Source organism: Primulina tabacum, chromosome 1 (assembly GCF_025594145.1).
Source record: "Primulina tabacum isolate GXHZ01 chromosome 1, ASM2559414v2, whole genome shotgun sequence".
Classification (NCBI taxonomy): domain Eukaryota; kingdom Viridiplantae; phylum Streptophyta; class Magnoliopsida; order Lamiales; family Gesneriaceae; genus Primulina; species Primulina tabacum.
The window spans coordinates 12,552,755-12,577,437 of record NC_134550.1 but is presented as its reverse complement, the minus strand read 5'-3'; the positions used below and the strand labels follow the sequence as shown (position 1 = coordinate 12,577,437).

Genomic DNA, 24,683 nt, shown 5'->3' with positions numbered 1-24,683 from the left:
TAGTTCAGCGGATAGAGTCATTGTTTGTTGGGATTTAGGTTATAAGTTCAATTCTTATTGAGGTGATTTTTTTATTCTTTTATTTTTCAATTTATTTTTTAATTTATATATCAAAATTACAGTGTAGTCTATCATTATTTTTTATAATTATATTTTGATCTTCATTTAAATATAAATCAAATGAATTATAAAAATATTATACAAATGCGTGCGTCGGTGTACTAGTATATATATATATATATGTATGTATATATATATATATATTATATATATATATATGTATGTATATTTAACCACAAGAATTGTGCATTAATTAATGGGAGTCAATCAATCAAATCCACCCTACCAAAACAATAGTCATGCGTATGTAATAAATATATTGGTAGCACTAAGCTTTTTGATTGCTCAAATTGTCAATTGTAAAAAGGGATGGCTCACAGTCTTATAAAGTGGGGAGTTGACTACCAAAATAATTATCTCCTTGTTGAAAAATACAGAGAAATGTGAATCAAATCTTGATTTAGGTTTTTGCCCAATCTCTATATAATAGTGAAGTCAGAGGCTGCAAGAAGAAAAAAGCACGCCAAATTTTAGGGTTCCATCAGGTTTGAAGATGGGAATGAGAGCATTTTCAGCCTTCTTCCTCCTCTCAATTCTATCGGTATAATGTTACGCTTATATATTTAATTTTATGCTTACCAGTAAGAAGATATATGGATATATCGGTGTGTCGAAATATTAATCCTTGTAATAGTTTTGGTGTATGTTTTTTCCCCGAATAATAGCTCGCCAAGCTGATACCTAAAAGTTGATTGATTTTTTTTTTTGGGGTTGTTATTTTTCGGTTTCTAATTTATGATCAGGGCCGGGGTGGTCGATCTTGTCCGTAAGAAATTTGGTTTTGAATCGTAAGGGTTTTTTCTGGATGATTTCTTGAAATTTTTAGGATTTCATACACGTCCATGCTTTGAATAATAATGAATCCTTAGGGAGTGTTTGAGAGAGCTTGTAGCTAGGAAGCACATTTCTTGGCTTCTAGCCGGCTGAAAGTGCATTTGGGTGTGTGTGAATATCAGCTTCTATTCAATTTCTATGATTTTGAACCAAAAGCTAAAAGTTTGCGATATTTTTTTATGGTTCTGTGTTTTTTTGTTAATAGTTTAAAGTTATGCTTTGACATTTGTATCTTTATAAAATTTGTCATATTCCATAATTGATCTGAGTTTTTATAAATATATTTGAAGATTTTTGAAAATGTTAAATTTTATTTATATATTAGTTTTTAAGAGTTTCAAATAGAATTCGTAAAATTTCAAATCATATTTTATTACAAACAATTAATTTTTTAAAAATATATAATGTATTTTTTATATAATTTTCATGTCTATAATTTTTTTTACATATTTATTGCATTTGTACAAATTTTTTCATTTGCTTTTGTTTTTATTTTTATTAATATTATATAAATGTTGACGCATTCATATTATAAAAAAATTATATTTCAAAATGTAATAATAATTATATAAATACATTGCCGATGGTGTGAATACCAAATTTAGATAATTAAAAAGATAAATGTTATATATCTTAAAGATATTTTTGTCATTTTACTAAAAAATTAAGTTTGAAAACAATTTTTCTTCAAATACTCAAACTTATTTCAAAAGAATCTCTCGAAGTGTCACTTTAAAATAAGCAGAAGTTCTCCCAAACGCTCTCTTGATGTGGTTTAGTCGCTTTCTTCCATCTTCTAGTTTCTGGGGTGGTCATAAAATACACAACCACATTTTCTGGAATCAAATTTCTTGATTCCACAGTAGATAAATTGAACTTATTGTAAAAAAATTTATTTAAAATATGATTAATTCTTTTGTTTTGTTTTTTGTTTATAAAAAAATCATGCCTTGATGCTTCATATCTCAGTTTGCTATTATTGCTGATGCAAGAAAAGTTGGAGGAAACTATTGGAAAAGTAAGATGAATGATGAGCCCATGCCTAAGGCAATCCAAGACCTCTTCAATCAGAACCCTTCCTCAAAGATGAAGATGGACCGGTTTGCTCGAGATTTCGATGCCAAGCGAACTTTAATAATATATCACAGTCAGAGTGTTGATCCTGAAGAACCATAGCCTATCTAAACCTTTGAATGGTTGAAATAATACCATTGTTTTAATGTTTCTGTTTTAAATATGTTCAAGTATGAGTTTAAGGTGATTCATAATGAATGTATGAACTGTAGGAATGCATTTAAATTCGTGGGGAATTAATTTGATGTTTAGGTCGTATAAATTTTTATGATCAATGGATTCTTGCAAGTGTTCTGTGTAATTTATGTCGGTGATATTGTGTTTCAAGTAGATGTAAGTTGTGAATAAGAAAATATAGTCGAAACAAGAGTTTGAATCTTTTTTGTTTTTTTAAGAAGAAAAAAGATTCCATTAATTAATTTTCCGACTAGTATAAAGTTTTATATACATCATTTAAAAAAAAAATAGGAATCAATTCCCTAAACTTGACCATGTTAGTATGAGAAGTTAATTCTTTTGTAGCCAAAAAACGAGCCATGGAGTTAGTTTCATGCACCTAGGCAAAAGTTGATAGAGGCATCCGTGGAGCCAGAAAATTGCATCCCAAATTGCAGAAACAATTTTTTAATGAGTATTTTAATAGGATTAAAAATATTTAATTCTTATTTTTTTTTACAATGATATTTCTCATTTTATCCCATTAAATTTATGCTTTTTTAATTATATATCAAACCGAACAGTATAAACCTATCCATTACAGAATAAAACCTAACGGATCCAAAATAAAAGAATTCGGATTTCGGATTACATATTTTATAAACCAAAAAATGAATTAAAATTGGACAAAATAAAAACAAATCTACCAATTTCCAAAGAAGAAAAGTCCCAATATTATATTAACAGTTTCATGTAAAACGTTCTTTAAAGGCCGAGACCTTTGGGCTTGTATTTTTAAGGGCAACTTACCAATCCCTCCCTAAAATTTTCCAACTTTACTTCAACTCCTTATTTTCCCAAAATACCCCTCATCCTTATATTTTAATAATTGATTTTCCTTTTGAATTAAAGGCCCATCATGCTTCCGTAAAATAAATTAAATCTTTTACTTCTTTGACCGGAGTACCACCGGGTTATATCCACCTGTATTTTACAGACTGCTCCTCACAGTCCAACCACGCGATCGCAACCGATGGTTACTGACGCAGACTCCTTCAGCAGCACTTGGTACAACTCTAATTCGTTTCTTATCTTAGAGTATACAATAAAAGATAAAATTTTGAAAATAATACATGAGAGGGGCTAAGAGCAAAGATCTCTTTATTCAAACACAAACATTTATTTATTACATTGAAACATCTTGTAGAGGAGGAGAAACTTGTTTAGCTACTTATAGTAGCCGAACTTGAAAAACACATAAACTAAAAAGATAAATATTACAATTTATTTGTTGAAAGAAATGAGGAAAATGTTCGATGATCTTCACTTCTTTCTTCATGACTTATTTATAGAAGGCTTCTTCGAATTTGAAATTCGGATTCCAAATCTTGATAAGCCTTTACAGCTTGCACATGGACCATGCAGTAGTTGAGTGGTCCCTTGAGATTGTCTTTTCTTGAACTATCTTTTTCTAGATTATTAATCTAGAAATCAACTTCTCATCTTCTTTTATCTCTCCGAGATACCAGTAGAGATGAGTTTGTAGGAGATCTGCTGTAATTTCATTTCCTTTTTCTTTGAAATGTTGGACTAGCCATCTAAGGGCTTCCACCTGATCTCTCTTATACTTGATTCTTCTTTTTAAAACCTTTAGATATGTGTAATACATTTTCTTTAGGTTCTTTTCTGGTGTGGTTTACTGATTCTCATTTACCCTTATTTATAGTATAAGTTTTGGGTCCAGTTTTCTTGTCCGTTCATCAGATTTCCTTTAAAGATAAGGAATCCAATGTTCTTTGTCATTTTCCACCTATTATTGGTGGTCCTTGTTCTTTTTTCATCGATTATTGGTGGTCCTTGAATTCCACTCACATGGTTTTTCACATAGGTGGTCCTTCTTTTTTCAGTGGGATGATCACATGTTCCTTTTAACTCTGTCGAGGAATCTTTGGCTTTTGTTTCCTCGAGGAAAATGGGATTGTAGTCCTTCCCTACTTGTCTTTGTGTCGGTAAAATGTATCCGATCAGATCTCGGTTTGAATCCTTTACCGAACTCCGGTTCTTTCTGATTCTAGCATTCAGGGCAGTTGCTTTCTGACCATCTTCCTACATGTGCCATATTGCAGAATTTTCGGCGAGTTTCTTTACTGGCCGACAGCTTGCTGTTCCACTAGAAGATTTATTTTCTTTTCAAATATTTCTTCCGCAAAACTTGTGGTTTTTTCTGTCATTGTATTTAACATGAATGATCCATTTAAAGAATTTTGATAAAACTTAAATGAAAACTTGACTTTGTCCATCTCAGTGAGACAGACCCATAAACCCCATGCTCTTCTAGTTGAAATATCGTCTTCAGTTATTGAAGCAACCAAGGGTGTTTCTTCTGTCGGAGGGTCCTTGATAAATTTCTGAATATTTGTATCTGGCCTCCTTAACTTGATGAAATGAAAGGCTTCATGTGTAGCCTTTCCCTGCTAGTTCTGGTGCTGCACTGAAAAAGTATAGCTCCAAAACATCTCATCTGGACAAATAATCGTTATTCGCCCAAGTTTCATGAACAGCTTCCTGAATCCATTTAGATAGTCCTGAAATTTCCGGAAAGCTGGGTGATGTAGTATAAACTGAGGCAAGAGCCCCGAATTCATACCAGGCTTTGACCTCCTTGGGATATGAATTAGGTTTCATCCATACCCTAGGATATTTTCCTGAAACATCAACCCTATTGGTAGCTGGGTTAATGCCAACTCTTGTTTTTAATTTCTCTCAGTTCCTGTTGGTAAACCTGAAATGGAGAAATTGCAACTTCATTAGTACCAACCTTAGATTTGCCCTTGTCAGTACGAGGCCTAAGGTTGATCTCTCTCTCTTCAATCCCCGAGGTGAAGGGTTGACTTGAGGACTCAAGATAAGGATCATGAGTCTCAATTTTTGTTTCAGCCGACTCATCTGGAGATGATCCTGACTTAACACTTGTGCTAGGATATATTTGAATCCCCTGCTCCAGGTATAGAGTCATGTACTCGAAAACTCTCCATTTGGGAAACCAATGGCTTCTCAATGCCTTGGAGGATAGGCCTTTGCATTACAGACCATAACTGAGTATATGCCTGTAAACATCTTGTAATTCGGTCAGAGACAATTCTCTTATCCGCTTCCTGAAGCCTTCCCACAATTTCTGCGTTCAGTGATAACTTGTTGAACTCGGTTTGAAGCATTTCAAGGTGTTCCCTCAAATGCCTCTGCATCTTGATGATAGCATCTATGTCAATGTTGTCCATCTCTTGTTAAATAATCTGCAATAATATTTTCATGAGATTTAATAATAATTATATCAAAAATATAGTTTTGACATAAAGCTTGCCATCTTAATAATCTGGCCTTCTCAGGTTTAGACTCAATTCTATTCCTTAAGAAAGCTTTCACCTGCGTACTATCAACTCTCAAAGTAAATTTCTTTGCAAGTAAAAATAATGGCCATTTTTCAAAAGCCCTTTTTATTGCATAAAATTCCTTCTCGTTGATATGCCATCTGATGGCTTCTGCATCTGAGAATAAACCACTACAATATCTGCATGGTTGTTCTCCTTCTGGTGTGAGCTTAGTAATAACTGCCGCCCACCAATGATCACTGGCATCTGTGTATAATATCAGATCATCTTCATCTTGAGGAATCGCCATTTTTGGAAGATCTTTATAAATCTTCTTCAACTGGGTAAGTCCATCTGTGTGTTCTTTTGTCTATATAAATCTTGTATCTTTTTTCAATAATGGACTAAACACTTTCCTATGTTTTGCTAAGTTTTTAATAAACATCACAGCAAAATTAACAACTCCCAGAAAACTTTAAAGTTGTTTCTTGTCTTTGAGACTTTCTGGAAAATTCTGCACCTTTTCCACTATGTGTTCTTGCAGAATTATTCATGACTCATCGATCTCAATTCCGAGGAATTCAATCTTTCTTGTTGCAATAACTGCTTTCTTTTCATATAAAACCAGTCCCTCTTTTTTACAAACTTTAGAGAAAATCTCCAAGTATTTAACATGTTCATCCATATTTTAGATGCTATTAAAACATCGTCAATATAAACAAACATAAATTTAAAATAATCTTTAACAAGATTATCCATTTTTCTTTGAAATATCTAGGGTGAATTAGCCAATCCCATTGGTAATACTTCCCAAATATAATGTTCTTGAGGTGTGGAGAAAGCTGTGAATTTCTTGCTTTCTTCCTGCATCCGTATTTGATAAAATCCGGATTTACAATCAAACTTAGAGAAGATCTTGGCATTGCGTATGGAACTAATTAGATGTTCTCTACTAGGTATAAAATACCCATCGAACTCCAGAATTTTATTAATTTCTTGATAATTAATAACCAATCTGGGTTTTCCTCGTTTTATCTCACCATGATTTCTTACCAGGAAACCTGGACTACTATATGGTGATATTCCTGCTTTGATCAAACCAAGGTCCAAATGTTTCGTGATTATAATCTGCATATCCATTTGATCAACTATGTTCATTGGGATAGGCTTACAACAGACAAATTCATACTCTTTGTCTTCCTTAATTTTAAGGCAAGCTTTGAGTTGATTTCTGTCCCACCATGCAAAGGGATCTTCATTGTAATTTCCTTTGATCCTTTTCTTGACATCTTCCAATGATACCCTAGATTCGAACTCTACTTCATTCGTTTGTAAAGTTATCTTCAGGCATTCTATATCTTCTGGTTGGAGTACTTTATCTGCTCTTAACTGGAGCATTGTTTCTCCAAACCGTCTAGAATCCTTCATTTTTGGGTTCAGAAGTTTTCCTTCATCACCACGCTTGCTGCGAAACTGGATCGGCAATTTTCTGTAAAATGCCTCTCATAGTCTTTGGACTATGATTTTGTTATCACAGGGTGTTGTGAACACTAATCGTCTAGTCTCATTTTCTTGAGTATAGGACTTGAACATTTGTAGGAAATTATTTCCTAACAATATATATGTCAGCTCATGTATCATGAAAATAAATTGGTGGTGTTTTCACCTTGTACCAAGGTGTTTGTCCAGCACCGCCGATCATAATTTCAGTCATCTTAATCCCTTTACATAAGATTAAGATTCTTCTGGAAAAATCTCTTCCAGCAATCTTTGGTAATTCTTCTTCCAAATTATTTGGAAAAACTCCTCGTTTTGCTGTACAGATTCCAGCACCTGAATCAATATAAGCAGCAAAATATTCTGCTTTATATTGTTCATATAACATTCCTACTGGAATGTATATGGAGAATAGACTTGTGGTAATTGGATTTTCCACATCTTATCATCTGCCATAAACTCCATCTCATACTCTAGTCATTTCCAAGGTTTGTGTTCCTCGAAAAACTCTAGTCCAAGAATCAGGCGATCTGATTCTTTCCCTGGAATTCCTTGAATATGAACTTCCAATTCTCCGATAATAATCACTCCTTGGTAAGTTCCTATCATAGGTTGTTCCAAATAATATATTGAATTACAAGGAAATTGATTCCTTTGCTTCGTAATATCAAATACTATTTCTACTTCCTTCCACCGTTCTGGGCATCTCAGCTTTCCTATTGTAGAAAAACTTTTTAGCTCCTGTTGGGTTTCTATGACAGGCGTTTTTCCCCACCTGTAACTTGTAATTCTATCTCCCTGAAAAGATAGTCTTCTTGATTCCAATATAAGACTTTGATTCCTTTGTAGAATCGGTTTGTCTTGTATTTGAATATCTATTTCCTGTATTAAAGGAAACTCAACTCTTTCTGAATAAATTACTTGAGCAACTTTTCTGAATATCTCAGATATTTCAATGACTCATTTCTAATAAACAACTCGGAATGATGTGTATTAGATAGAGCATATGAAATCTGATAATAATAGAATATGGTCTATTACCCTCTTTCATCAGCCTTTTTCCTTGAAATTCTGATGTAATGTCAAGCCTTGACTAAAATCTCGATCTGCCAGGTTGTAGGCTATCCTTCGATAGATCACTCCTACAATCTTTCATGCGCAAAGATTTCCTGAGATTGTTCCCAGTACTGAATCTTGTAGATTCCCCATTCTTTTATCGCATTTAGCAATATTGATAGATGAATCTATCCCTTCTTTGAAAGTAGCCTTTATCATAATTTGGATTGCTCCGATATGAATCCAGGACATAGTCCTTGCTACTTCTATCTTGAGTTTTTGTAATTCCTCCTTAATTTCTTCGGAAAGAATTAACTGCATCTCCATTCTATTGCCTGTAAGTTCCATCAGATTGCCATTTCCCTTCTAGAAACTTTATAGATTAGATGATGCTTTCTATTTCTTAGGCCAAGACTTCCTAAGAACTTTTCTACCTGTCCTACAGAGAATCCTTGATATCTCTGTAGACTAGGATTTTCTCTCATGATCCTTTGGACCATGTTATGAGATATTGTTGTCTGGCTGAAAAACCCAGACAAATCTTCATGTGTTTCGTGTCGAAACACCTCGTCCTCAATCAGATTCCGATTCTGTTCCATCAGATTCTTCCTGACTTAAGACTTCTTTTTCATATATACTTTCGTCCGAGGCAATGTCCTCGAATCGGTATACCTGAATAAGATCTTGGTAATAAACTGCTTCTTCAATATCCGGGGTAGGATCGAAGCGTTTAATACCCCTTTTTTTATTTTCTGGACAATTAGTCGAGATATGACATCTTGCTTCACATGTCCAGCAATTACAATCCTTGAAACTTTCATTAGCTCTAGTATGAGCTCTTCTGAAAGTTTTCTTCATAGGTATTCTTCATGTGCTTCAAGATGTACTCGATGCTTGGGATGATATCCTACTCCTTGATGGTCCGCTTCTTTGTCCAGATTTATAAGATCTGGCTTTCTGTCTAGACCATACTGTTCTTGGTTTCCAAGAACTTTTTCCACTTCGAGCATAAGGATGAGTCCTAAAACTTTTCCTTTTATGCTTCTGTGATTTACTTCCAATAATTGTTGGAAGATCATTTTCCTTACAACACAAAGGAGTTCTTTTGTTGATACCCCTTAAGCGTTTGTAATTCTTTTGTAATGCTGCCATATGGCACCATTCTGCCAATTTTCCTTTAAGGAAAGAGGCTCTTCTTGCCAACGTATCTGGATTGCCAGGTACGTATTCTCTTATGAACATTTCTCTCCAAGGACTTGGAAGTTTTTGCGAAGAAAAGCTGCATAGCTATATCTTCTTCGACTCCTGAATTCCATTGATATTTAGTGAATAACATAACGTATTCATCCACTAAACATATATCATGTAATTCAAGACTATACAGAGCCTGAGTATATTTCTTCCTCTTCTCTGTATCTTGACTGTTAAAATAGTCTACTCCTATAAATTGTGCTTTAAATAGGGTAGCCATTTTTCTAGCGATCTCACTGAGAGATTCACCGGCTAGGACTGACTCTTTAGTTTCTAAGGAAGTCAGTTCCAAGAAATCTTGACTGATCCCATCAGACTCATTTCTAAAAGTTTAATAAATCCTTCTCTGTTGAGATCAAGTGTATCTGCTGCGATTCTCATAGCAGATGTCCAGTCATCTATGAGATCTTCTCTATTTTTGAAATCTAATACATCAAGGTTAAGCATAACCCCGTAAGGATGTATAGGATCTAAAACAGTTTTCCCATAGGGGTTTTGGTGCAAGGGAATTTGACTTCTCCTTGTCCTTGTTTCCGCTGGGTGTGATCCTCCACCAGTATGGAAATCAGATTGAGATTCTCTCATGTTTACATTTTGAGATCCCACACTTTCCCTTAATGGTTCCTGAGAAGATGATCAGGTAATAGCAGGTGGTTCACCTCCTGTCGTGTTCATCTTCAGATCTACAACTTTGAGATTTGCGAAAGATTCCGCAAGTTCTTGTAGATCTTTCAGACCAATCCTTTCTAATGTTGTCATCAGATTAATTTTTTTTCTGAGACAAATTTAATTAGATTGATCATCTTTTCTTCTTCAGTCAAAGATTTTGACACCACTCTGGCCTTCCCTTGTTGATGTAACAAAGGTTCAGTACCAAATGATGGTGGTAACCATCCTCCTGAAGTTCTTTTACTAGAACTTGGTTGTTGTTCTAGTTTTTGAATTCTTGTTGTTCTAGTTTTTGAATTCTTATTTGAATATCCTTTAATATTCCAAGAATTTCTTCCTGGTTTTTAAGGATTTCTTCAACTCGTTGGGGTACAAAGTATAGCATATTGCCATAATTTTGTATTGTTTTCTGAATTTTCCTAATATCTAAAGAGAGCTTAGAGGAATCTGGTACTATCTCCAGAAACTTATTTGCTTGAATCATAATTTTACCTGAGAGTTTACCAGAGGGTGATGATGCTTCCCTTTCTGTTTTTGATATCTAACCAAGGATAGACAAACTTGTGTGTATTCCAAAATATTGGAATAGATCTTGTAAATTATTTTTCTCGAACCTAAGTTCGGATTCATAATTTTTCGAAATTCTCCTCCTCAAACATTCCGTTTCTTTATAATAATAAATAATGTGTTTGAAATAAATCAACCTTAATCTCTGATACCATTTTGAAAGCGCGGATGATCAATTAAAATAAAATAGGGAATAAGGGTAATTTTGGCATTTTTGAAAATTTTTTCTCTCACCTAGGAGTTTAGAACAAAACTTGTTTGGTTTGGGGACTGAAAGTTAATTTACCCTATTTTTAATACAATCTCAGGGTTTTTTCTGAAAACCCAAATCCAGTAGATCACCGAACTTTGCGAAGCATTCACTGTAATAGATTTGAATTAGAGAATCGTTTACAAGTTTTGATTTCTTATCTTATTTTTCTTAGGTTTCAGTCTGCACTGAAAATTGTTCTTGCTATGTGATACTCTGGAAAAAGCTCGGGTCATTATTGGATTAGGGTGGTAAGAAAAATCTTAAACGAGTCATATTTCAATTTGCTCCTAGGAGTAGAGCATGGGTAAACTATGGCTAGGATCCTCTCCCCCGGCCAGGGTCTTCCAGTTCTGTCAGGGTGCTTTCGCTCAACCACTGGTCCTCTCCCCTGGACAGGGTCCTCCAGCTAAGCTAGGCTCCTCTCCCCCGATCAAGGTCCTCCAGCCCGGCCAGGTTCCTCTAATCAAGTCAGGGTCCTATTGTTCAACCAGTGTTCAGGTCACTCGACCAGTATGGGTCACCATGTATCATTAGCATGACAATCAGTGCCCATGACAAGACCCGAATAATATGGGTCGCCATACCTACCGACATATGACAAGTCACGGGTAGTCGTCAACAGCGCATGGCCATATGTCTAATCAAAAATAATGTACATCCACTGTTATCGAGGTATCTTCTCCCCTATAAATACTCAGGTCTGCTCATTTGAGAAATATGTCAATCTACTGCATTCAATAAAGTTTCTCTCTACAGTAAACCATGTACCGACTTGAGTGTCGGAGTGGCTACGCCGGAAACCCTTCCGACACCCCACTGACATTATCTTGTTGAGTGTGTGCAGATTGTCTGACCCGAGGTCATCCCACCAAGGTAGGCCATAGTACTAGGGAGACCAGGCCAGACCACACAGGGTCATCCCTCCAACCAGGCCAAAGCACCCGGGAGACCAGGACAGACCACCTGGGGTCATCCCACCAGTCAGGGCACACCACCCAGGAGACCAGGCCAGACTACCCGGGCTCATCCCATCTGGCCAAGTCAGACCACCCGGCAGACTAGGTCAGACCACGAAGGCAGGCCAGACCACCCGGGAGACTAGGCCAGAATACCCGAGGCCATCCCACCAGCCAGGCTAGACCATCCTCGGAGACTAGGCCAAATCACCAAGGCAAACCAGACCACCCGGGAGATCAGGCCAAACCACCCGGGGTCATCCCACCAGGCAGGCCAGACCACCCTGGAGATCAGGTCAGATCACCCGGGCTCATCCCATCATGCCAGGTCAGACTCATCCCATGAAGTCAAAATCTTCACAAGGAGAGTACATATCTTTGCTCGGTAGATTGCTGATAAGCCCAAATCTTTTAGAGATTTTAAGAATTTTATTTTATAATATTTATTATTATCTGTAATTATTATCCCTAATTATGTGCTTATCTGAATTAATTTTATAATATTTGTAAATTTGAATAAAAGATGAAAAGTGCCTAATTCGGGAGATAAGATGATTTTACAAAACTTCAAAGGAAACAAAATGCCAAAAAAAAAGGAAATAAAATATTTTTATAATTTATTATCTTGAGAATATTGAAGTTATGGAAGAAAAATCGTACAGATCTTGATAAATAAAGTTTATACAATCTTATCTACAATTTTTGAAATTGGCATGGGCTTCAAGAAGTTGGAGGATTAGGCCCATGAAGAAATATAAAAGGCATCGTACGTGAGCAGCAAGAGGGAGGCACACAAAAGAGAAAAAGAAAAAGCAGCGTGGAAGGGAGCAGAATAGAGGAGGTGAGAGAATAGAGGAGAAGATAGAGACGTGAGAGGAGAAGAGAGAGCAGAAGATAAAACAGAAGGAGGAAGTGAACAACAGAGAAGGATAAAAGAAGACATAAGTGCAAAAAGGAGGAATAAAATGCTACAGTGAAGACAACAAAAGACTGCACATAAGACATCTACACGGTGGAAGATAGAAGGCAGAAGCATGAGAAATTCCTCAATACAAGCCAAAAATCACTGAGAATTTCTCTTATTCCTTCTTTATTTTGTTTTCTTATATGAAATTAAATATGAGTTCACTTTTGTTTTGAATTTATGGAATAAATTTCTTTAGGCTAATATCACGAAACGACCAAACAACACTTTATTTGATAATTTGTTTATTTTAAATATTTTTTTAATTATTGATTGATGTTAATTTAATATTTCTTGTTAATAATCTGATCAACTATTTACATGTTTGTTGATTAATCACGAATCGGAAGATGATAGGTGAAAATCGAAATTCCACGGAGATTTAATGCATTTAGATCTAACTAAATTCTATTAGAAATAAATGGACTGTTAGATTTAAATAGGTTTATTAACTCGAGAAATCGTTTAATAAATAAAAATGGGGATTTCACCGTGACTGTCAATAATTAAATAATTAATTGAATTTTAACACGTGTCAACATAGTAGAGTTTGGTACCATTGTGTCTCTTAGTTATTTATTTGAATTTGAATCCCTCCTTGATACTCGTTTTTAATTGCAATTATTTTATTTAATATTTTAGATTAATAATCCATATATCATCTTTTTATTTATGTTGTCTAGCTTAAGTTAAGTAATATAAATTATAGTAATTAAATATTAGTCTCTATGTGATCGATACTTGGACTCATCATCCATTTACTATAACTTGACCTAATTCGCTTGCTAGATTTATTTCCAACCAAAATCATCGGTCAAGTGTCCACCCAGCTCACCCAATCTACCCGGGTATCATCATTAGCGCCGTCCGCGGTAAATTTGATCTATAGACGTGGATATGATTTTCATTCAAAAATAAGCGGTATCAGCTCGCAATCAGATTTTATCTGTGGATTTTCATATGGGCTCGAAGTTCGGCAGCTATTCTGGGTTGGAGTGGAAGAGAATTGGCTATGCAATCAGTAGTGTACAACTATATTGGTCACTTAATTCGGCTCAACTAAAAAATATCACTTTACCGTAAATGAATTTGGATTCAGTATTCCAGGTTGGTGATTTGGTTTTTAATAAAACTAACATAGTAGGAGAAGCATGCAGTTAAAAGCCGGGAGACTTGAGGCCCCGACACCTTCTTGTAAGCACGGGAGACATCACCTTCTTGTAAGCCCGAGAGACATGAGATCCCAGCATATTTTCTAAGCTCGGGAGATATGAGACCCCACACCTTATCGTAAGCCCGGGACACATGAGGCCCCGGCTCTTTTCTAAAGCTCAGGAGACATGAGGCCCTGGTATCTTTTCTAAAGCCCGGGAGACATGAGGCCCCGACTCATTTTCTAAAGCTCGGGAGACATGAGACTCCGACACCTTATCTTAAGTCTGAGGAGCATAAGGCCTCGGCACCTACTTGTAAGGCCGGGGACATGAGATCCCGACACCTTATCTTAAGCCCGAGAGACATGAGATCCCGCCACCTTTTATAAGCCCGGGAAGCATGAGGCACCGACACCTTCTTGTAAGCCATGAACCCGATAGACATGAGGCCCCCCGACTCTTTTTCTAAATCGCGGGAGACATGAGGCTCAGGCACCTTCTTGTAAGCCCGAGAGAGAGGCCTCGGCACTTTTTCTTAAGCCCGGGAGACATGAGGCCCTGGCACCTTCTTGTAAGCTCGGGTGATATGAGGCCTCGACACCTTTTCTAAAGCCCGGGACACATGAGGCCCATGCACCTTCTTGTAGGCTCGGGAGACATGATGCCTCAACACCTTATCTTAAGCCCGGGAAGCATGATGCCCCAACACTTTTTTTAAGCCCGGGAGACATGAGACCCCGGCATCTTCTTGTAAGCCCATGAGACATGAGGCCCCGGAACCTTATCATAAGTTCGGGAGACAAGAGGCCTCAGCACCTTCTTGTAAGCCCGGGAGACGTGAGGCCCCGACACCTTATACTAGGAGCGAGAGGCGTGAAGCCCTACACTTTTATCTACGCAAGAATTAATTATCTTTCCGGTGGAGTCCAAGCACGACTAATCGGGACAGCGAATATGACTCTAGCCCGACTATTTAAGGACGGAGTGGTGATACCCTGGAAAGGGCTCGGGTCATTTTTGGACTGGAGCGGAAAGAGAAAACTTAAACGAGTCATATTTCAATTTGCTCCTAGGAGTAGAGCATGGGTAAACTATGGCCAAGGTCCTCTCCCTCGGTCAGGGTCCTCCATCCCGGCCAGGGTCCTTTCGCCCGACAAGGGTCCTCTCCCCTGGACAAGGTCCTCCAGCCTAGATAGGGTCCTTCAGTATAACCATGTATGACTATAGGTTATATAAGATTGAATTAGACATAGACTCAAGACTAAAATAAGTATATATCATGGAGTTGGTATATATCCAATCTCTTGGCTTGAAAATAGTATTTTATTAAGCATGGACATATGTCTAATCAAGAACAATGTACATGCAATGTAATCGAGATCATCTTCTCTCCTATAAATACTTAGGTTTGCTCATTTGAGAAACATGCCAATCTACTGCATTCAATAAAGTTTCTCTCTACTTAGTAAACCATGTACTGACTTTAGCGTCGGAGTGGCTACGCTAGAAACCCTTCTGATGCCCCACTGACATTATCTTGTTGAGTGTGTGCAAATTGTCTAACCCGAGGTCATCCCACCAAGGCAGGCCAGAGCACCAAGGAGACTAGGCTAGACCACCCGGGGTCATCCCGCCAGCCAGACCAGAGCACCAGGGAGACCAGGACAGACCACCCGGGGTCATCCCACCAGTCAGGGCAGACCACCTGGAAGACCAGGCCAGACCATCCTGGAGACCAGGCCACACCACCTAGGGTCAGACCACCCCTGGGGACCAGACCAGACCAGACTAGATCACCATGGCAAGCCAGACCACCCGAACGACCCTATCAACCAGACCAGAGCACCCAGGAGATCAGGCCAAATCACCCGGGCTCATCCCATCAGGCAAGGTCAGACTCATCCCATCAATTCAAAATTTTCACAAGGAGAGTTCACATCTCTGCTCGGTAGATTGATCACCCAATTTACCCGAGCATCATCGCTATGGATTCCGAGACCCGTTCAAAATCCTCTGTCATGGGACCTTTCTGTAATCTGTATCATCTTCTGGCGAATGGAAATAATCCCGCTGATACTGCATTGGCCAATATTCTTGGCGCTACTGTCAAGATCTTCACTACTAGGTTTGATGATGTTCGATTTAGTCTGGAATTTTTCTGTACATAATAGTTCGTTGATTGCTAACTGGCTTTGGAAACATTTGGCAACAGATGTGTTATTGCAGAATTGAGAATCCTCGGTGATTCCTATTCCGATTCTGTTAATGCTGCTCGAAACCTGATAACTGCGAGGTCAGTCCTTTTAATATTTTATAGGAATGTGTTTTGTGTGAAGTGTTACGCACTTCTAAGTATTTTCTGTCAGTACTGTTTTTCCATTGAGATCGTGATAACACACAATAAATTAATTAGATATTAATGGGCATATTCACTTCATCATTGTATTCAATGTTTGCATCATTCTAGACTTGGAAAATGGTTTGTGGCTGGGATATGAATTTTGGTTTGGTGGTGGAACTATGCTGCTATATGCTTTAGCTGCATTGAATGTCTCTATAATAGAGTGTCTTGAAAATTCGAGGATCAATGTGAACAAGATTGAACATTCTTCTATGATCATGTTGTGATTTTTCATTGAAAATCTCCCGCTCATGTAGTTAGTTAGGTTGACCTATGGGATGTTCAAATATGAGTTTAAAATTTCAACTACCCGATTTCTAGATGTGACTATGAGAAGAAAAAAATTGTTGCAGCGTGCATTACAGAAATTAAGGGTGAAAGCAACCCCGAACACGTTTGTGTTGCAACACAGGATGCTGAGCTGAGGAGAAAGTTCCAAGAGGTTCATGCTTTTTTTCTGTGCAAATCAATTTTTCATCCTGTTCTACGTTGTGGCAAGCAAAAACCACATTTTTGTTAGAAATTCAGGTTTTTAAGGCTGCCATTGGCAGATAAAAAGAGTGCCAATCTTATATGCTCTCCGAAATGCTCGGTTGCTTGATCGTCCATCAGCAGTTGAGAAGACTGCTGAAGAAGGGCGGTCACAGACTCACATATGACTGAGTTGGAATACAAGATATTAAAGGTAAAGAAGAGAAGAGTAGACAATGAAGAAGCATGCGACGCTTTGGATGTGAATGACGATAATGAAAATCATCAGGATCTCAAAAGAAATGATAAACCAAGTAGGATAGTGGTGGATGGTAAAGTTCAGTTCAAGCGAAAGAGAGCGAAGGTAAGTATCAATGTCCTGTCATCATTTCGCTTCTTTTCAATGTAATTGTGGCCCACAGTCCAAACAATTAGCTGTTACCCGGGAAGCCACATGGTTCCCTCTTATTTCATAATTTTGCAGAAATTTCGTTGCAGAATATGTGACATTCTTGTGTGAAAGCTATTGTTGCTTCTGTCCACCAATCTTATAGCAAAATTATGCAACAAATTCTTGTTGAATCAGGATTTTTTTAATGATATCAAGTTATGCTTATAATGAGTGCAGGGTCCAAACCCACTGTCATGCAAGAAGAAAAAGAAAAAGGTGAATGAAAATTCTGTGGCTGAAAAGGGGTGTAGATTTTTATGGTATTTCGAATAATTGTAATCTGTCCATGCTTATCATATGCCTTTATGGAAAGTGTGTTCTGGCATGATCATTGATACATTCATATATAATCAGAGTTGTCAATGGCGGGAGGGGGAGGCGATGGCGGGGCTGTTAATGACCTCCTATGGTTGTTTTGAAGCCCTACAATTCATCATAGAAAACTCATTAGCCATTTCTTAATGGGCTAAGGCTCGATTGGCCCAAAAATACAAAACTTGGAATCGAATGGCTTCTTCTTGTCTTCTCTTTATATTATTCAGCCACTTTTTTTTGTCTTCTCTTTAAAGTTGATATATATTGTTTTTATTTAAAACTCGAAACCCTAGCTCAAATGGCTTCTTCTTGTCTTCTCTCTACACACCTCGGCCGCTTCTTCTTGTCTCTCTTTAAAGTTGATATTGTATCTCGTTTTTTTTAACTCAAAACCCTAGCTTGAATGGCTTCTTCTTGTCTTCTCTTTACACGCCTCCGCCGCCTGCTCGTGTCGGATATCTTAGGGCCGCCTAAAGAGGCAGCCTGATGCAGAGGCGGGTAGGCAGCCGCCTCGACCATCATTTAGAACATTGTATCTAATTGATGTAAAAATACCGGCATGAACTCCAATTATTCAAGTTTAATCCTGGCGAACCTTGAAATCAGCAGATTTTTTTAATGCATAAAGAATATATTTTGGAAAATGAAAACGAGGTTCTAGGGCCCTAAAACAAAAAATAAGTGGTTTTGATTGAAGTAGGAACTTTTCTGAGGTTGCATACCTGAATGACTGAAGGTTGCGTTTACTTTCGGGATATGATTGTGTAGAGATAATTTATAGTGTGATTATTTAAAAAATTTGATAGGTTATAGAGTGATTATGGATAAATAGTAATATATTTAATTTACTTGTTTAAGATTTTGATTAGAATTGTGAATAAAAATATATTAGAAGGGAAGGGAAGGGAGAGTATGTTAGGAGTTTTTTCATTTTCTTTCCATTTACACAGATCATAGATTATTTATCCTTGTTGAAATTGAGGACTAAAAATCATGTCCAAATCCAACTATTAACGAGCATTTGAGTTTTTTTTTAAGTAAACGTTAGATTAATTGAGATTAATAGCAATATCATATGTTAATCACCCCAAGTAAACACATCATAAATGGATTGAATCAAATAAATATATTTAAAATTGAGAGTAAAATAGCTTAAAACTAATGGTCGTAGTCTCTATCCATCTTCTGATATCTCTACGTCATTGAGTCTTGTTTCATTCCGGAATGGGCTGAGTGGTTTTAATTTGCGGTGTTTTCTTTCTAGTATCTGTTTCTGAGACTTCAATTGTGATTCCAGGAAAGCAAAAAGGTCGATAACAATGTAAAAAGGAGCAGAAAACGTATGAAATCAAAGAAAAATCAATTTGTTAGTGAATCATCTGGTGGTATTTGATGTTGTTCGAGTTCTTAAGGCAGCAGAGCCTTGTTGGATCGTGGAGTTCCATTTTTTTTACTTGGATGTGGTGAGGTTGTTACTGATAACATCAGATTCTCACGTATAAATGTCTCGGGGTTCTCTTGGAGCTTTGGTAACCATAGAAGCCATGATTTGTTAATTTAACAGATTCACTTATGATAGAAAAACAATCGATAGGAATCTCAATGAAATGAAGACAGGTTGGTACTAACGTTTATCAAGTAGAAATGTTCTAGTTGAAACATGGGATGTTTTGTTTTTGTCATGAAAAAGCTTATGGCATCCATGTTTTGCTCGTCTTATCAGTAATGTAAATGTTTGCGGGTGGGAATCAGTTGACATAAAATTAATGTTATATATGCATTTTAAAAATGTTTTAATATATCAAAGGTGAAAATGGTACCATGTTTTTTATCCACGGGGTGACGTCATACTATCCCTCCGGGAAAACTTGTTTGAGAAGGTAAATCCACCATATGTGAGGGAAGATTCGACCAGGGAGAAGGGGTATTTACCTACCTCAAAGATCCATTGCGTGTCCAAAGCCTTTGGCTCTTAGTGGTCTATGTTATTTCGGAACAACTCTTTTTCGTTCTTAAAAAGAAACGGTTCGTTTGAGGAGGTTCGGTTGGCTTTGCGAGAGATTACGAGAATGTAACTCGAGTAAAAAAATGATTTATTTCAAAACACACTGAAAACTGAACATAAGAGAAGGGAAATAAACAGCTATCATTAGAATCTGGTCGATTTGTAATGCAATTCACAAAAGTGGACGAGCAAACTAGACAAAAAAAGTGTCGAGAAACAATAATTTTACACAAATCCTTGCAGGGAGCACTATCCAATTCTTGCCAAATTGAAAACGGAACATAAATATATATATTCGACAAGCTAAACACATGAGATCAATTTCCTCCACAATAAACACTGTCACAACGGAAAGACACGAGAATCACCAATTCATCTTTGAACCTGTTTCTGGAAACTTTTTTCAGAAACATAAATCCATTCAACACTCGCATCCGCTCGACCTTTGCTGACTGCTGCTTCCAACATCAATTGTGTCGGGCAAATATCTTCAGCAGCACAAACATTTTTTCAAAAAAATTAATACAATAAAAAAGAAAGCTAATGTGTGTGTGTGTGTCAAACTAATGAGCATTCTGTGCACCAAATGATTCAAGTACTTTTCTGAAACAGATGACTACATGCTATAACATTGATACACATATCTCCTCAGCGAATGTCATAATTAAACGGATAATTTAACCAGAATTCACAAAAAATCTAATGTACTTACATTTCTTCTTCTTCTCCACTCTTCACAGCATTCTTTGCAATAACCTGGAAAGCTTCTTCAATATTGGTGCCTTCCTTGGCAGAAGTCTCAAAGTAGGGAATATTCCCTTTCGAGGCACACCAAGCCCGAGCTTTTTTCTCAGATACCTGTGGAGATTCATATAAGACAGCACAAACCTTTTCAATCCAAAATAAACATTATAGCTTCAACAACAAAATAGTGATAAGCATCAGTACAGTAGAAATATATTAGTTTATCAGTCACCGCCACACCTCCAATAAACCATGAGATCAACCACTCATCTCCAATCCTACCCATTAGCCCACAAATGAAAAATCCCAGCCATCCACATCAAAACAAAAGAATAAAAGGAATTAGATAGATACACATATGTATACATGACTGAGAAAAAATTCCTATAAAACATTCCAGTTAATTTAAGGATTAAGAAAACTTCTAAACTAGTGTCTAATCCTGTACAGACCCCTCTCAAAGAGTGCCCCTGCATCATATATGTAAGAAAGGCTAGGGGACAGAAAGTGGAAAGAAAAAGACAAGCATCAAAGCACGGGGAGAGAGAGAGGAGAGGAGTACCACTCTACTATTTCCTCCATCCACATCGATCTTGTTACCGATCACAACAAACGGAAAATTTTCTGGGTCTGATGGACTTGCCTGCAGACAACTTTTCCAGTTCTGTTAGTATTTTCAATCTCTTCCGTTAAGTGAACAAGACTAGAGATAGCATCACAATAAAAATATTTCTTTAGCAAATGTATCCTAGCTACTAATAAACAAATGAATTGCATAATCGATCTTTTAAAAAAAAAACACACACAAGCTTAAAAGCCCTAGAAAAATTCAAACTACGACATTGCTATGACAGTAAATACCCAAACCAGAAGAAAGACAATTCTAATATCAAATCTGAAAAATAAAATGTATTATGCTGCCGCCTGCAAAGTCATATTTTACATCTGCAAGGGTTGAGTCCATGGAGGACTTGAGCTTTTTCAATTCATGGAAAAGGGGGACTTGGAAAATTTAAATTATCTTATACAAAGAAGGAAATATACTGGATAAATTATATCAAAACTCTAACTGAAGCGAGACAAATATAGAATTTATTCCTTGCAGAAATAAATAGGTAAATTGAAAAGCATAGCACGATGATTGTCATGCTTAATTCAGTTTGATAGGAGAATAAATAAAGACAGGTAATAAGCGATCTGAATTAGATAGATACCTGAATTAGGAATTCTTCTCTCCAGTTGTTAAGATTATCAAATGATTTCATCACATTGACATCATAGACAAGCACACAGCAATCAGCACCACGGTAGAAAGCAACCCCAAGACTTTGAAACCTCTCCTGGCCTGCTGTATCCCATATCTACTAGAACAAAAATCAATCTTAATCTTAAGGCATAAAAAGTCTACATATTGTCCAAAGTCATGAGACACAACTAAGAATAACAAGAGCATGTCAAGACACAAAATATCACATGAATTTCATTTTTCTTCGCATTTCCAAAGGCTGAGTATCATTGTTGCACTGAGATAAGATTAAAGTTTCACATCAAAAAATTTAAAGTTTAAAAATACGAATATGTCAGCATTCTACTTTCTCATAATACAATGGACCAGACACAACATTTGATCAAGTATAGAGGAAGAAGCGTGTCTTTGGATAAAACTCATCTGACCCAGGGAAAGTATGAGATAACTGTGTTTTTTCAAGTAAAGACGAGTTCTTTTGGTCAATGAACCTCCTATTTTCTCTCATACAACCGTGACAAAACAAATATATCCCAGACCTACCTGCAAAGTGAAGAGTCTATCCTCAAATTGCACTTCCTTAGTCAGGAAATCAGCCCCAATTGTCGCCTTGTATTGGTTGCTGAACTTCTTGTTTACATATCTTTAAATAACAGATCAAGGAAACATTAAACAAATAATTGAACAAGAATTCTTTCTCACAGTAACAAATGATGTCCAGAAAAAATTCTAAGAAACGCCTGAGCAATTGTCTTAATAAATATGAACTATCGAGAATACTGATTCATCAATGAGGTCTTTCCCACCCTGCATGTCACAGAAAGAAAATAATTACCATAATTGTCGATAAGAACACACGTGTACAAATAGGGTTATAGAAATCTAACAACCTACAGTCAAAGCAATCTAAATTGATCGCCGGAGGGAAGAAACTGAAAACCCAAAGCTTGTAAGAAAAAATAAATCCAATATCCACCACAATCAAATGAAAAACATCTAAAATGAACCCCTCAAAACGAAAAATCGAAAATTTCTCGCAGAATCAAACCGAAAAACAAATCAGACGCAATAGCAAAAAAGCCTCACCCGCTGTCGCCGAGGATGATGACCTTGAGGAGCGCTCTTCTGCGAGACGGCATCGTTTGGACGTCCAGTTGGATAGAGAAGACCCGATCTGAGGTTCTGAATCGCAAAAGCGGACGGGCTTTTTCCTCTGAGCTGTGATTGTCTAGAGAGAGAGAGATTCGATTTAAGGATTTGGTTGGATGATCGTTTTTGTGTCCCCTCTCTAGAAAACACCACAGTTGGCAACGGACTTTTCTAGCTGGCTGTTTCCGGGTTTTATTAATCACAACTATATATATATATATACATACACAATGCTTGACAAAAACTTATGTGAGACGGTCTCACGGATCATATTTTATGAGGCAGATCTTTTATTTGGGTCATCCATAAAAAAAATTAGTTTTTATGCTAAAAGTGTTACTTTTTAATTGTGAATATCGGTAGGGTTGACCCGTCTCATAGATAAAGATTCGTGAGACCGTCTCACAAGAGATCTACTCTGCAATGCATGAGTCAACTCGACACGAACCGAAACCAAAATCGTCTCTAAAAAACTGAAATCCCAACTATTTTTGGATTCATATTCCCCACAAATCTGTAAATAGAAACCAAAATCATCTTCCAAATACTGAAATAGAAAGTAATTTTTCGGTTCCTATCCTCGTCGGTCGATTTTGGTTCCTAGGATAAAAGAATTGGAACAAATAATTAATTTTAACCATAATAGTAACAGTATGCAATGGTAAATTGAACATATTTATAAAATGAGATAGTACATTTAAATTGACACATATGACGTCGTTTTTTTTTTTCAAATGAAATAGAAAATTAAAAAATAAAAAGATTTAATTGGATTGAAGGGTATTTTTGTAATTTAAAATGCAAAAAATAAGCTTTAAAAAAAATTAATAATAATAACCACATTAAGGTCCTCTTTGAAAGACCAAGCAAGGTGGTGCTTTGTTTGTTTTTTAGAAATAAAAACAGATAAACGTATACAATAGGGGAAATAACAAATGAAAATATTCCAAAAAATATAAATTTATAAAAGACAAATTTTGGCGGTATCATATGATTTCAAATTTTTATTTTATTTAAATAAAATTTGTATTTGGATTTGGTTATTAGTGTATTGACAAAATGAATTTATTAAAATAAATTTGTTCATTATAAAAATTTAAACCAAGAACATATGATTCTCTTAACTATATTATAGCTACCTACGACCATGAATGCGGCTCAGAAAGATAGATATTTTTTGTTTTTCTAAGAGGAATTTACTTCTCTATGGAATAAATTCTTTTTGGTTGAATTTATTTTTATAACACATATTTATTGAGTTATTTGTATTCATCTCCCCTATATTATATACATTTGATATTTAACTCCTCGTTGACTTTATAAATTATAACATGTCAATGAAGATGAGTGTCATATATATAAAATGTTGAGGAGATGAGTGCAAATTACACTATATTTATTAAATGTAGAAATTTTGATATTACATTCATTTCAAACTCATATTTTTTAGTTTGGGGGTTATTATGATTAGATTTCAAACTATATATCTCGTCATTAACTTGAGATCTTAGTGTAGGATAGAATATAAGTTGCGAGGGCTCGTACTTCTAATCAATATTTAACTACAAAACAACAAAGATTAATTAGTATAAACAACAAAAACGAGTTTAAAATGTTTATTTAAGCATATATTTATTGAGACTTATGAACGATTTGTTTTTCAGTTTTATGACATTATTTAATTTTATTGTTTGCTTATTTTATCGCGAGGTTTAATTGTTTCATACATTAGTTACAAATTTGAAAATCATTAATTTAGATGAGCTGAGGAGATTATTTAAAAATATGTATAAATAATTATAAAATTATTTTTTTTATGAAATTATAAAACTAAGTTTTTTTAAAAAAAAAATTTAACGACGGAATATGACAAAACCGTCGTTAATTGGTGACGGTTTATCTACTCAAAACCGTCGCTAATTAGCACTTGAAAATATGTAGCTATCAAATCGAAGAATCCTGCCTGTGTATCAGGCAACTTC

General features: G+C 36.1%; 1 protein-coding gene, 1 long non-coding RNA gene and 1 pseudogene across 2 annotated transcripts; 2 read left to right on the top strand and 1 right to left on the bottom strand.

The window, feature by feature from the left end:
• Positions 1 to 423: 423 nt before the first annotated feature.
• LOC142518022 (uncharacterized) lies at positions 424 to 2,358 on the top strand. The gene is made up of 2 exons (XR_012813454.1): positions 424 to 661; positions 1,924 to 2,358. It is a non-coding gene; the product is annotated as an uncharacterized LOC142518022 (long non-coding RNA).
• Positions 2,359 to 15,717: 13,359 nt separating this feature from the next.
• On the top strand, positions 15,718 to 18,950 carry LOC142505082 (uncharacterized; annotated as a pseudogene).
• A 738-nt stretch (positions 18,951 to 19,688) lies between these two features.
• On the bottom strand, positions 19,689 to 22,879 carry LOC142541793 (ras-related protein Rab7). Its single transcript, XM_075648256.1, has 7 exons — positions 22,639 to 22,879; positions 22,333 to 22,359; positions 22,096 to 22,195; positions 21,521 to 21,667; positions 20,869 to 20,949; positions 20,275 to 20,420; positions 19,689 to 20,050 (listed from the first exon to the last, which is right to left on the bottom strand). The coding sequence occupies exons 1-7, from the start codon at positions 22,689 to 22,691 to the stop codon at positions 19,984 to 19,986; spliced, it is 621 nt and encodes a 206-aa protein (XP_075504371.1). The 5' UTR covers positions 22,692 to 22,879; the 3' UTR covers positions 19,689 to 19,983.
• Between the last annotated feature and the right edge of the window lie 1,804 nt (positions 22,880 to 24,683).

Bases quoted from the DNA above. Each gene is read 5' to 3' on its own strand.
- LOC142541793 (XM_075648256.1), bottom strand. From the start codon at position 22,691: ATGCCGTCTCGCAGAAGAGCGCTCCTCAAGGTCATCATCCTCGGCGAC. The intron at 22,360-22,638 runs GTGAGGCTTTTT...TGTGACATGCAG, and splicing joins ATCATCCTCGGCGACAGCGG to GGTGGGAAAGACCTCATTGA. The intron at 22,196-22,332 runs GTATTCTCGATA...TGTTATTTAAAG, and splicing joins AAGACCTCATTGATGAATCA to ATATGTAAACAAGAAGTTCA.